At 36.4% G+C, this 13,872-nt stretch overlaps 1 protein-coding gene across 4 annotated transcripts in view; it reads left to right on the top strand.

Moving 5' to 3' along the window:
• The window catches only part of COL14A1 (collagen type XIV alpha 1 chain), a 216,041-nt gene that overhangs the window by 70,085 nt on the left and 132,084 nt on the right, over positions 1-13,872 (top strand). For all 4 annotated transcript variants that reach the window (XM_025450239.3, XM_025450240.3, XM_025450241.3 and 1 more), the window contains exons 10-14: positions 3,478-3,629; positions 4,807-4,936; positions 5,681-5,826; positions 8,676-8,805; positions 10,639-10,778. In XM_025450239.3, the coding sequence (XP_025306024.3) occupies positions 3,478-3,629; positions 4,807-4,936; positions 5,681-5,826; positions 8,676-8,805; positions 10,639-10,778 (698 nt within the window). The remainder of the gene's footprint in view (positions 1-3,477; positions 3,630-4,806; positions 4,937-5,680; positions 5,827-8,675; positions 8,806-10,638; positions 10,779-13,872) is intronic.

Consider the following 13,872-nt stretch of genomic DNA (forward strand, 5'->3'; position numbering starts at 1 on the left):
GTTTCTAAATGATAATTGATTTCACTGTCATTAGAGAACACACTCTGTGTAATTTTTATTGTTTTAAATTTTCTGAGGTTTGTTTTATGGCCTAGGATATGGTTTATCTTGCTATATACTCTGTGGGTGCTTGAAAAGGACATATATTCTGCTATTGTCATGTGCAATGTTCTATAAATTTTGACTGGATGGTTGGTTGATGGTCTTGTTGAGTTCTATATCATTGCTAATTTTCTGTCCACCATCTTATCAATAGTTGAGAGAGAGAGATATTGAAGTCTCCATCTATAAAGGTGGACTTGTCTATTTCTTCTTTCAGTTCTATCAGTTTTTAGTTTATATATTTTGCAGCTTTTTGGTGCACACACATTTAGAATACTATGTTTTCTTGATGGATTAGCTACTTACTATTATGTAATGTCCCTCTATATCTTTACTAATTTTATTTGTTCTGAGGTTTACTTTATCTGATACTAGTATAGCCATTTCTAGTTCCTTTCGATTAATGTTTATATGATATAACTTTTTAAATCCATTTATGCTCAACCAACCTATATCATATTTGAAGTGGATTTTAGATAGACAACATATAATTGGTCATATGTTGTAATCCACTCGGCTAATATCCTTCTTTTAATTGGTATTTTGGGCCATTTCCATTTAATGTAATAATAGACATGATGGGGCTTAAGCCTAATATTTAGTTTATTGTTGGTTTTTTCCCCTTGCTGTTCTCTCTGATTTTCATTTCTCTGTGTTCCTTATTTTCTTTCCCTGTGGGTTACTTACAGTTTTTATAATTTTATTTTTATTTATTCATAGTGTTTTTTTTCTGGAATCTCTTTGTATAGCTTTGTTGGTGGTTGTTGTAAGTATAATATTATATAGTCATATAACTCATTCCAGTCTGCTGCTATTGACACTTAGCAGTTTGAGTGAAGTGTAAAAACCTTACCTCCCTTCACGTCCCCTTATCATATTTGTGTATAATATAGTTGGCTTAAATACCCCCTCTATATATTCAGAAACACATCTGAAAGTATTATAATTCTTCAATCATAAAACATAATTTAGAGAACTCAAAAGGAGAAGTAAAATGTATTAATCCATATTTTTGTGTCCTCATTCTTTCTTCCTTTCTGTGGCCCTAGGCTTCTGGTTTTTCATTATTTTCTTTCTGTTTAAAGAACTTCCTTTAGTCATTCTTTTAGTATAGGTCTGCTGGTGGAAAATTCTTTTAATTATTAATTTTATTTCATCTGAGAATGTGTTGATTTTCCCTTCGTTCTTGAAAGATATTTGTGCTAGATATAGAGTTCGGGGTTGGCAGCTCTTTTAATGCTTGAAAAATGTGCCAATTTCTTCTGCCCTACATGATTTCTGATGATAAATCTGCTGTGATTAGAATTTCCTTCCACTATAGTTAAGGTGTCATTTGTTCCACATAGCTTTCAAGATTTTTCTTTTGTGTTTGGTTTTCAAAAGTTTGACTATGATATGCCTTGGTGTGAGTTTCTGTGGCTCTATCCGGGACCATTTACTCATTTCCTTGAATCTGTAATTTATAGTTTTTGCCAAATTTGGAAAAATTTCAGTCATTATTTCTTTAAGTACTAACCCATCACTAGATCTCCTCCAACAACATCCCAAAGAGGAAGGGGAGTGGTGCTTTAGTACTAGTAGGTGGGGTTGGATGTCCAAGCTCTCCTTATGGTCTCCACTTGTATCACAGATAGGGATGTGGTAGAAAGATTTGTTACCATCTGTCAGGGATGATTATCTCTCTTCCCTACTTAGTCTTTTCTTACACTACTCTGGCTGTGGGCTGGGAAGGGCTGAATGCTGGGACATGCCATTACAGCCAAGAAAGTTGAGAGTGTTGACTCCCCACTTGGCCTTTGCTGACATGAATAGAGGTGGGGCCACAGGTTTTTGTGTGCTATTTGTCTAGAGTAGAGCAGTTATTGCCTAAAATTGTTCTATCTTGGCAGGCTGGCCCTTTCCTTGTCCTTTGGCTAGAGAGAGCAGGCTTTGTTGGGGCTTTTTTTTGTCTGTATCTATTGGTATTTCTAGGTAGTTAGATTCTTTAACTCCATGTCTAGGACATATGAGGTAAAAGGAAAACTCTGGGGACCCATCACTATATCATTCCTTGGGTTCTGCAATCTCTTACCCACATACTTTCTTCTCTCTTTTAGTGTCTTCTTATGCTTGTCTTATTACATAATTTCCAGAATTTTTAGTTGTACTTAGCAGAAATAATAGGGAAAGTACATCAGTCCTATCTTCCTGTGCTTCCATGATGAAGCACAACCATCATGTACTTTTTAACCTTTGTCTGTTATGATATCATTGATCTAGAGGTTATATCTGGCTTATAGGGATATGAACTGAGAAGGTAATATCAGGATCCTCCTTTGAGAATTTGGTTTTATTTCTTGCCTTCATTGTGTTCAGGGTGTGGAATGATTCTATTTGGCTACATCTCTTCCATCATTCCTCTTTCTCTGGACCAGATCTCTTGGGATAGGTTGGACAGCCAAGCAATAGTTTCTTGAATACATTTCTCTGAGCTTCTTAATGAGACTATTTTAGAGACCAATTTTTCCCACAAAAAAACTCTATACCTGTGGTTTTTGATAGAGCATATAATATAGTTCCTGGTTATAGTTGTGTTCAATACATATTTTTTTTCTCATTAATATGGTTACTAAAGTCCCTTTGGGTAAGTCTCTAGAGGGTAAGAAATCCTAAAGTTCAAGGACTTTGAACTCTACATGCCCCAAATCTTTTATAGAGTCATTTGTTTTAACATGTATGTAACACAAACAAAGTGTTTACATAGTGTCTAGCTTATAGGGAACATTCAATATATGTTATGTTAGTTACCTTTTCTTCTCCTTTTACTTCTAGATACTGGCCATTTGTTGAACTGAAGGCTTCCATAAAGAGTCTGTATCCCTGATGCTTAAAAACACAGGCTCTTATGTCCAAAACTCAATTATCAATCTCAGCTCTGATACTTACTAATCGTGAAACTTGGTCACGTTATTTAACTTCATTGTGCCTTGGTTTTTCTTATCTACAGAATGGAAACAATAATAATAACTATTGAGAATTAAAATAATACTTCTAAAGAGCTCAGGAGAGTACTCTTAGATACACACATGGTCAACCATTGTTGTGTTTCTATGCTTTTTAAAAATTATCCTATGACAATGTCTTTAAGAAAGTTTCTTAGAGTCAAGGACTCTTATTTAAGTTTGTATCCTCAGAACCCAGCATAGTGATTGGTACATAATAGGCACTTAAGTGTTTCAATGAACAAATGCAGGCGTCAATAATTGAGTCAACTTGTCTAGAGATGAAATCTCAGAGGGAGCACGAGGTCAATAGTCATGTCTGACTAATGGAGTATCTTAGGCTCATGAGAAGTAACTGGGAAAGAGGTTCACTTTATGTGTTTCTCTACTTTAGCCTCAGCTCTTGCCACCATTGGGCCGCCTACAGAGCTGATTACTTCTGAAGTCACTGCCAGAAGCTTTATGGTTAACTGGACTCATGCCCCAGGAAAAGTGGAAAAATACAGAGTCGTGTATTATCCTGCCAGGGGTGGAAAACCAGACGAGGTAATAAGGAGACGATATTTTCAAACCATTATTTTCATTCTTTCAAGTCTTCCACAGTAGTGAAGACAAGACAGAAATGCATATATAAGGAGATTATTCTGTCACAAACATTTAAAATTCATTGGACTGAAATACATTTCCAAGTGTTTACTTTGTTCTCCCATCTCTCTGGTATGGCATTTATACTTTCTCCTCCCACCTCTATCAAATAACCCTCAGAACTGGTCATGTGTTCATTTCTTACATAACTTATTTTCACTTTTTTTCCTTTTTAAAATTAACAAGTTCTAAAGTAGAAGGAATCAGTAGTTAATTATATGGCCAGAACTCTTTTTTGCTATTCATGTATTCTTTCTATTTTGGAAGTGGTCTGGATTTTCTGCCTTAATGAAGTCTGTGTGTTCCAAATTATGTGGTCATATAGTCCTCCAAGGTTTGGGATTTCCTGGACACTTATCGAGACGAGTGCAATAGAGAAGCCATAATAAAGTATCTGTCGCTGGCCTTTTTCATGGTTTGGCCATCACAGGAGAGAACACCTATTGCCAGATGATTGGATCTTTCCCATTTCCTATCTCTGACAGAGTAATCCCAAGGAATATGTTAAAATGTGATGAACTCCCTCCCCCCCTTTTCTTGAAGTGAAAATCTTTTGTTGTTCTAACCTTTGATTGACCTCAGCATGTTTCATAATATTCTTATTTATTATGACAAGATTTTTAGGTTGGTGTGTGTGTGTGTGTGTGTGTGTGTGTGTGTGTTAGAGAAGCAGTAGATCAGGGATATTTAAATCATCTCGACTAAAAAAGAAGTCTTGAGTGCTTCCAGTGGTTCTATCTTTTTCATGCCTAATAAGCTCTTTAAATGCTTCCCAAAGCCCCATGGAAAAATATCACATGTCAACTGTTTTAAATGGAGGTGTTTAAGATAACAATTAGCCTGAGAAAGACACACTCCATTAGATATGAATTAATAAGGGACTTTTGGACATATTCCATAAAATGTATATCACTTCATGGAGGAATTCAAGGAGAATTGACTGCCACAGTGGAAAAGAGGATGTGGCACAAATAAAATATTTAATGACATGTTCTTGCTAGAAATGTTTTGCTTTTTGGTTTCAATTCTGCATGTGAGATATTCCACACTCTCATTCCTCGAACTGTTCTTTAATCAGGTGGTGGTGGATGGAAGTGTATCTTCCACGGTGTTGAAAAGCTTAATGTCTTTAACTGAATATCAGATAGCAGTCTTCGCAATATACGCTCACACGGCTAGTGAAGGCCTACGGGGAACCGAAACCACACGTATGTATTGAATTCTACCCCACATCTGACCTTGTACAGCATTGCTTAGGTGGCCTTTCTTAAACGGGAATTCTGCTCAGGTTGTATTGATGGCCATCCTGAATCCAATTCATAGGAAATAGTTGTGGTATTCTATGCAGTACTGACGCATGCTGCAGTTACAGTTTGCAGATGCTATTGAGAGGGACATTATAAACTCTGCTTTGTTTAGGAGAGAGCAATCTTGATGGTGAAGGGTGCAAAATACATGTATCAATTTAATAAACAAATATTTAGTGAATGTGTATTATGAACTAATTTAACCACTGACTCATTCACATCTCCTCACTGTCTCTGATTGCATTGATGAGTATATATTGACTCATGAATTTGTTCATCCGGCCACCCATTCTGTCTTTAAGTGACGCAATGACTGTTTTTAATAGCTGCTTCATATCAGACACTATGCTTGGCAATGGGCATAAAACAGTAGTCTGAGTAGTCACCTTGTTCTTGACTGGTTCCCAGAGAAATGTGCCCATCGTTGTAGTAGAATATAAGTAACTAGAAGATGTTGTTCCTGTTTTTAAGCATTCTTTATGTTTACCCTCTCAGAAGGGGTTTGCATGACTGTGTGAACCTATTTCAGGACGAATATTATCTGAAAAGTAAGCTATGTTTGCTTAGTAAATAGTAACACGTAGATACTTTGAAATAGACAGCATATTGATAGATGGGTGAACATTTAAAAAAAATCTCTTGCAGTTGCTTTACCCATGGTTTCCAACCTTGAACTGTACGATGTAACTGAGAACAGTCTGAGGGCAAAATGGAATGCAGTGCCTGGAGCATCAGGATACCTGATTCTCTATGCTCCTCTCACAGAGGGTCTGGCTGGGGATGAAAAAGAGGTAAGTATCTGCTGCCTACTAGAGTCCTAGAATCGTTGACTCCCTGAAAATAAGGTTTTTTAATTATTAAAGTTTAATGTATAAAATTTAGAAAATTCACATTAGTAAAAGGAGGAAAATTACTTGTAATCCCCCCACCTAGAAATACCTCTTATTAACACTTAATTAAGTCCTTTTTAATGATTTTTTAACACAACAAATGGGAATGATTTTGTAGTCTTTTGTTCTCATTTTATTATGAACATCTTTCCATACCATTAAATAATGTTTTATATGATTGTTTTAAATGGGTGTTATAGTATCACATTGTTGCTTTGTACTAGGTCAGGATCAATTAATTTCACGTTATTAGACATTAGGATAGTGTTGTATAAATATGCTTTTGTGATCATTCTTAACATATGACTTTATAAGGTTGTCAGATTATTTCTTTAGGATAAATTCCTAGAAGTGGAGTCTGTTTTTTCAAAGGCATGCAAATTATTAAGGCTTATAAGGAGTATTAGCAAATGATCCTAGAGAAATTTGTTATAATTTATATTGCTGTATGCGATTCACAAATGGCTATTTTCCCCATACTTAAGAAACTTTTTCTTTTACGAATATGAGAAGTAGAAAAATGCATGGATATTTTTTACATTTAATGAATGAATCTTTGACTTTCAAATGATTTATTTTAGTCTTTGTTTTTAATTTATGGGGAACAATTACTATAATGTAGATATTCAATGAATGATGAGGAAATGTCTGTAACACTTGGGAGTGTTTGAGTAGGCAGATAGAGTGGTCAAGAGAGGGAGTTTAGAACTCAAATCTTTAATATTGTTTATTTTTTTTATTTTTTTATTTTTTAAATTTTTTATTTATTTGTGATAGTCACAGAGAGAGAGAGAGAATGAGGCAGAGACACGGGCAGAGGGAGAAGCAGGCTCCATGCACCAGGAGCCCGACATGGGATTCGATCCCCGGTCTCCAGGATTGCGCCCTGGGCCAAAGGCAGGCGCCAAACCGCTGCGCCACCCAGGGATCCCCTTTAATATTGTTTAACCATTTTCTTTAACATTGCTTCTGGTGACAGAAATGTTTAGGGCCAAAAGTATGGTGAATCTGAGTATCAGGAGCAGAGCATTGGTGATTGTGTGTGTGTGTGTGTGTGTGTGTGTGTGTGTGTGTTTTATTTCTAAGGTTTAGACAGCTTTAGTTCATTTGGATATAATGTTGATCTGAATTATTTTGGCAGAAGGGATACTTAGCAAATGATGCTAGAAAGAAGATCAACTTCACCAATAAGGAGAAAGATAAGAAAGAAAGGAATACCAGTTCACACCCAGTAGATTAGCAAAACGTTTTTAAAGTTTACTAATAACTGCATATTAGTGAGCATATGGGAAATAGAATTATTCATGTAAATTGACATGTAAATTGGTACAGCTGCCTTGGAAAATAATTTGAAATCTATCATCAAGTTGAAGATATGTATAATTTTTTAAGGAATGTATCATAAGGAAACCTCCTGCACGGCTTTTTGGGAATGACTGATTGACATGTGCATCAACAGAAGGATGGAAAAGAGCAGAATATTTCTACAAAAGAATACCATAAGGGGACTAATAATGTCACCTCTATCCCTGTGTGTCAACATGAATAAATCTTGAAACATAGTATTGACAGAAAAAAAGTTGCAAAAATTATGTTGATAAGATTCCGTTTATATATTGTTAAACATACAGAACTATATATTATTACAGCTATATACAAAGTAGAAGTAAAGAACTGGATTAATAAGGTACACCTCAATATTAGGATAGAGATAGTGAACAGAAAGTATGAGAAAGAGCTTCTGTTTTATCTAAGTGGGTGACAGGCACTGAGGGGGGCACTTGACGGGATGAGCACTGGGTGTTATTCTGTATGTTGGCAAATTGAACACCAATAAAAAATAAATTTATTATTAAAAAATAAATAAATATATTAGTTCTTTTTAAAATATGACTGGAAGTTATTATGACAAAATGTTCATATTTATTGAATTTGAGTGGTGGGTGCATCAAGGTGAATTAAATTCTTTACATTTATTTTATATATACATTGAGCTATTTCAAAATTACAATTTCAAATTTGACAATAACATTGGCAGTTGTGTGACTGGAGACTGATTATGGAGATATTTTTCTTCCTTCCGAAACAAAATAAAACCATGCTATCATGCAGTTGTCACGCAACTAAGAATGTTGGTTAGTTTATTTGACTCCAAGGGTCAGAAAAATCATTCCAGAATCAAAAAGCAAATTGCCACATTGGATGTCAAAGTGGGTTGATCTCTTCTGTATCCTGGGAAGAACTCGCAATCTAAGTGCATAGGCCCTTTTGTTGAATGGGGCAACAAAACTGGTCCAGCTCAATTAGGCCTGAAGTGAAAACTGGGCAACCAGTCAAGCGACTGGTTAGAATTAGCCAGTGGTGAGAGATGCCCACTTGACTCTGTGCCCAGTGTGCTGCCCTAGACTTTGTACTCTTTCTAGACAACATTTCTAACTCAGTTCCACCCACACTGTTCTGAGGACTAAATTTTTGACACTGTTATTCTGGCTCAGATTCCCACTTGTCCAGATGTAAAGAGTTATCCTCAAACAGCACACATGGGTACATTCAGCTTTATATGGCTCCATGGCATCTGTTCCTAATATAAAATGATACAAGACAATGAAAGATTATGGCTAAAGCATTTGAATAAGGGGTTGTGAGGAGATGAAATCTTGTTCCATGGAGTCTTACCTTTACTCAGTTGCACATTGATCAACATGAATGGCACACATTGGCAACAATCTCATAACATGTGTTCTTTTCAGATGAAAATTGGAGAGACCCACACAGATATTGAATTAAGAGGATTGTTGCCCAATACGGAGTACACAGTTACAGTTTATGCCATGTTTGGAGAAGAGGCCAGTGATCCTGTTACAGGCCAAGAAACAACACGTAAGCAGTTCAGTCATTCAGAGGAAATGCTGGAATAAAAGCCCAAAAAGACGTTGGGATTCTAAATAGGAAATTCTGGTTTAGGTTGAAACCTCTTAAAAGCTAATTGTAACTTAAGAAAATGTGCATTTTATTTAGTGGCAGGATATGTATTAGTTGATTTAAAAAGGCATCCTTCTGATGCTCCTAAAAAAATGATGTCCTTGGGTACGTGATCCTAGGACTGGCATTTTTGTGCAGTATGGAAACTAGGCACTGCTCCACCATACTGCTAAATTTATCTGAACTCCAGAACATTTTGGAGCTAAGTGTGTACAACACTTAAATAATTATATTGTTTCTCTCTCTCTCTTATGCATTCTCTCTAGCCCCTTGAGTAGTATGAGAGTCACTAAATTCTGTAGGCTCTTTATTGCCAAATAATCAATATGTATTGAATTAGTGAAAATAATTAGTCTTTTCACTAATTGGGTGAGGAAGCATCATACTTTGTGGCTGTGGCTGACAACTGTCATCATTTGTCTTTTAGGTTTTTGCTGTGCTGGTTTTATCAGCACTATATCACGGTCTCTCAAATCAATCGATTGATTGCTTGGTTAAACTCTAACTGCTCTTCTGCTCCTACTAACTATGACCTTGGCCAAGTTACCTCAGTTTTATGACCTATATAATGGGGATATTGTAGTCTCCTTGCAGCCTATTGTAAGGGTTTAATGAGATAACATGAGTTATAATGATTAGTTCCAGAGCTTCTCAGACTCATAAGGGCATGCGATAAACCTTAACAATTGGTTTTACTATAAACCTACAAAGGCTCATGAAACTCTCAAAGATTCTTGACAAATTTTAATCTATTGAATCAGAAGGGGATTTTTTTTTTCAGAAGGGGATTTTTGAAGAAGTGCAAAAAGCTATGGAATTGATATTAAGAATCTGCAGAAATACAGTGCCTCTTTAAATAATTTTTTTCTCTTTAAATAATTTTAAAGCAACAGCAATGTATTCACTTGGTCTCACAAAGCCAGGGGCATTTATTCAGGGCAGGACTCCTACACTCTTGGAGTCAACAAATGTATATTGAGAACTTGCTACATTGGAGATAAAGATGGGAACAAAATCAATCTCTAATTGTCCGAAATTAGAATATATTGAGAAAGAGAGACAATAGATCAATAAAAGCACAATATAGAAAATAAACCAGGGACAGGTAGCATTGGGGTAGAAGCATTATTTTACATACGATGATCCTGAAAAGCCTCAATGGGTAGATGACATATGTTCAAAACCCTAAGTGTTGGATAACTCAAAGATTTTGGCTTTCCATGGAGTTTCCATTTGCTCAGAGGGAGAGATTCAGAGAAAAGATTAGAAGAGGTGGCAGGAGTTAGTAGTTCAGTTTTGCACAGGTTAAGCTGGAAATGCCTAGTAGATACTCGAGTGGAGTGGACAGAGGCCATCAACCTTCCTTTACACATGGGAAATCGTAGAGAGGAGCAAGAGAGATCATACAACAGTTGAGTGAAATAGCTACGATTTAATTTCAGGTGCCCTGGTTTTTTATTTATAGCAGCTGTAATAATAGCGTTGATAGGAGAAGAAAGACACAATATGTACCTAAATCTTATTTCTTTCTAAGCATGTATAATTTATTAATACTATTCATTCTTTACAAGGGAAGTTTTTTCTTTGTTAATTTTCTTTGTTATCTGGTTGAAATTTTTCATGTCTAAGTAGTTTCAAAATCAAAGATGATGGGGTTTTTGTTTGGCTTTTTTATATACATATATATGCTATTTAACATTTTAATTATTTTCTATTTCACTTACTGCAAAGTGCCCTTAAGTCCCCCGAGAAACCTGAGAATCTCCAATGTTGGCTCTAACAGTGCTCGGTTAGCCTGGGACCCAACTTCAAGAAAGATCAGTGGTTATCGAATTGTATATAACAATGCAGATGGCACTGAAATTAATGAGGTAAGCTGTGGATCACAATGTCTGGTTTCTTTTTAGTGGTTGTATATTAGCTTTTTATGGCTGCATAACCAATCATCCCAAAGCTACAGTGGCTTAAAACAATCCAAATTGTTTATTTTCTCTCCTGGTTTCTGTGTGTCAGGAATTAGCGTATCAACTACTTGGATCTATACTTCTGGCTTGGGGTCACTCATGAGATCATAGCTGGATAGTGGCTGGTGCTGGTGTCATCACAACTGCTTCTTCATTCAAATGTCTGGTGCCTGGTCTGGGAAGATTAGATCAGCTGGGAGCCAGAGCAGCTCTCTATGTCTAACTAGACTCTTCACATCATCCTTCCAGTATGGCAGCTTTAGGGGAGCTAGACTTTTTACATGCGGGCCCAGGAGTCCCCAGACATATGTCCAAAGAGAGACAGAGAGCATGAGGGAGTGCTAGGTAAAAGCGGTGTCACCTTTAGTTAGAGAAGTCACAGAATACCACCTTTGCCACACTCCACTGGTAGGAGATATCACAAGTCCCCACTTGGATTCAACATGAGGAGGAGCACTGGTCCCACCTCTGGTGGGAGGCAGGTGGGATGGGAGATATATGTTGACCTGACCATCTTTGAAATATACCGTCTGCCCCGTGCAGGGGGTGGGGAAGTAAGTATCTTCCTAGATGTTGTACCCCAGAAATAATGTCAGTGTCATCCACTTTATCCCTCTGCTTTTGAGTAAACAAACATCTGAAAGATGCTAGTTAGATAAATACAAAACTGAATAATTCAAGTTTTATGTAGGAAGATGCTTTTAAGTAATAGAACTTCTTAGAACTCATGAAGATACAGTATCTTATGCTCAGTCACTAATAAACTTCACAAATTCTTTCCTTTCGAATATTATGTTAGCAGGATAGTTAGTAAAGTTGTTATTATTTTTCCTCAACTTGGTCCAAGAAGTTAAGACCAAGAGAGAAATATGTTGGATTACATCACTTCTATTTTCTGCCCAAATGAAGAAACTATTTTCATTTGTACAGTTTCCTACAATTAAATTCAAGCAATATTTTGCAGAATGCCCCCTCACATGGGACATTGGGTATTGAATACACAATATTGCACATTTGCTAATATTTGATATTTGTATATATTGTGAAATGATCAGCATAAGAAATGTACTTAACATCCACTCAAAAAAATTATAGATCTTGTGGCCTCTTATGCTATTTTAGGTTATTTGCCATTATAAAGAATGACCCCAGACTAATACATTAGTTGAGAATTACATGTGCTTTTTTGTAGTGTTTTTTTAATCTTAGGGATGCCTTTGGCACTTACTATTCCTAATTTGTATTGTGCTGGGAAACTAGAAAACTGTATTTGGCAAAACTGAATTTAAAACATGAGAAAATGGTCTACAAATGAAAATCTGAGAAAATTTTATTTGAGCAAAATGCATAAACAATATGTGGTTTTGTGGCATTTCCAATTTGGTGTGTGTGTGTGTGTGTGTGTGTGTGTGTGTGTGTATGTGTTCTTATTTCTTAATTCTTAACCATGCAATTGAGACTAAATGTTGTTAGACAAATGTCTTTTGTTTAAGTGTAATATTACTTTGTCTAATTTTGGAATATATGACTTTAAGGATGAGTATTCCTACTATATTTTGCTTTAACTTGTATTAATTAGGCTTTTATTTGTAGATAATGCTTGGGTTTTTGGGAAACTTTCAAAACATTCTGGAACTTAAAAATGAACTTAAAAATGAACTTAAAAATGTCCCAACCAAAATATGCTTAGTATGTAATATGCAACTGATTGTAATATGCAATTGATTGCATTTAAAAAATATATATTTTATTTACTTATTTTACAGAGAGAGAGAGAGCACAAGCAGGGGGAGTGGCAGGCAGAGGGAGAGGGCAGAGTAGGGAGCCGGATGTGGAGCTTGTTCCCAGGCCCCTGGGATCATGACCTGAGCTGAAGGCAGATGCTTAACCATCTGAGCCACCCAGGTGCCCCGAAGCTTTTGCTTTTGACTCAATTTATATTTCTTTGCTTTATTTTCTGTTCCTCCCATCCTCCTTCCTTTATTTATTTTTTTAAAGCTTTTTTTTAAATTTTTATTTATTTATGATAGTCACAGAGAGAGAGAGAGAGGCAGAGACACAGGCAGAGGGAGAAGCAGGCTCCATGCACCAGGAACCCAATGTGGGATTTGATCCCGCGTTTCCAGGATCGCGCCCTGGGCCAAAGGCAGGCTCCAAACCGCTGCGCCACCCAGGGATCCCCCTCCTTCCTTTAATTCCTCTTTCTCCCTTTTGTTCTTTCTGCATTATCCCTCTCTCCAACTGCTTGGAGACAAAGGAACAAAAATGAAACAGGGCACCCAAATGTCAATGGTGATGATGATGATGACGATGATGGTGCTAACACATGATGAGTGCTTACCTTGAGCCAGCCACTGTTCTGAGAGCTTTACAGAGAGCCCCCTTAATGCAATCCTTAGAGAAAACATGCTGGAAGCATGACTTGTCAACGGACGACAGGGCCATCCCAGAGAGTATGTGCTGGGAGAGGGGTTGGGGAAATGTACACACAGGATGGAAAACTAAAGTGCTGCCATTTGAGTTTTATAAATGAAAGGCCAGTTTTTAGACTCAGATGCAAGTCCAGTTCCCGACAGCTATGACTCAACGAGAGAGCCCAGAGCGGAGCCCAGTCCCTTGTTCCTCGTTGAGGACTCTTTCTTCATCCCTCCCAGAATTAGACTGAAATTAAGCTTTCAGGCCAGACTGAAAATTTTTCAAAAATAGTTATATAAACATGAGATCATGGTCACTTGTTATCATTTTCCCAAATTGTTCTCCTCCTACCTCTTAAAAATACTACCAAAAAAATCAGTTGCAGAACTTAGTCTAAAACATAATGTAACTAATAAAAATAGGTGACACCTTAGAGTTTTCATTTGATGGAATAAAATGATCAATAGTTAATGCATAAAATATGGTCTATTCAGAGTCAAATAAAATGCTTTAGTAAATAAGATAGATATATAAGAATATATAAGGGGAAAACATGCATATTTTTGTCTCTTGGTGTATGTAAGAT

Source organism: Canis lupus, chromosome 13 (genome assembly GCF_003254725.2).
Source record: "Canis lupus dingo isolate Sandy chromosome 13, ASM325472v2, whole genome shotgun sequence".
NCBI lineage: Eukaryota > Metazoa > Chordata > Mammalia > Carnivora > Canidae > Canis > Canis lupus.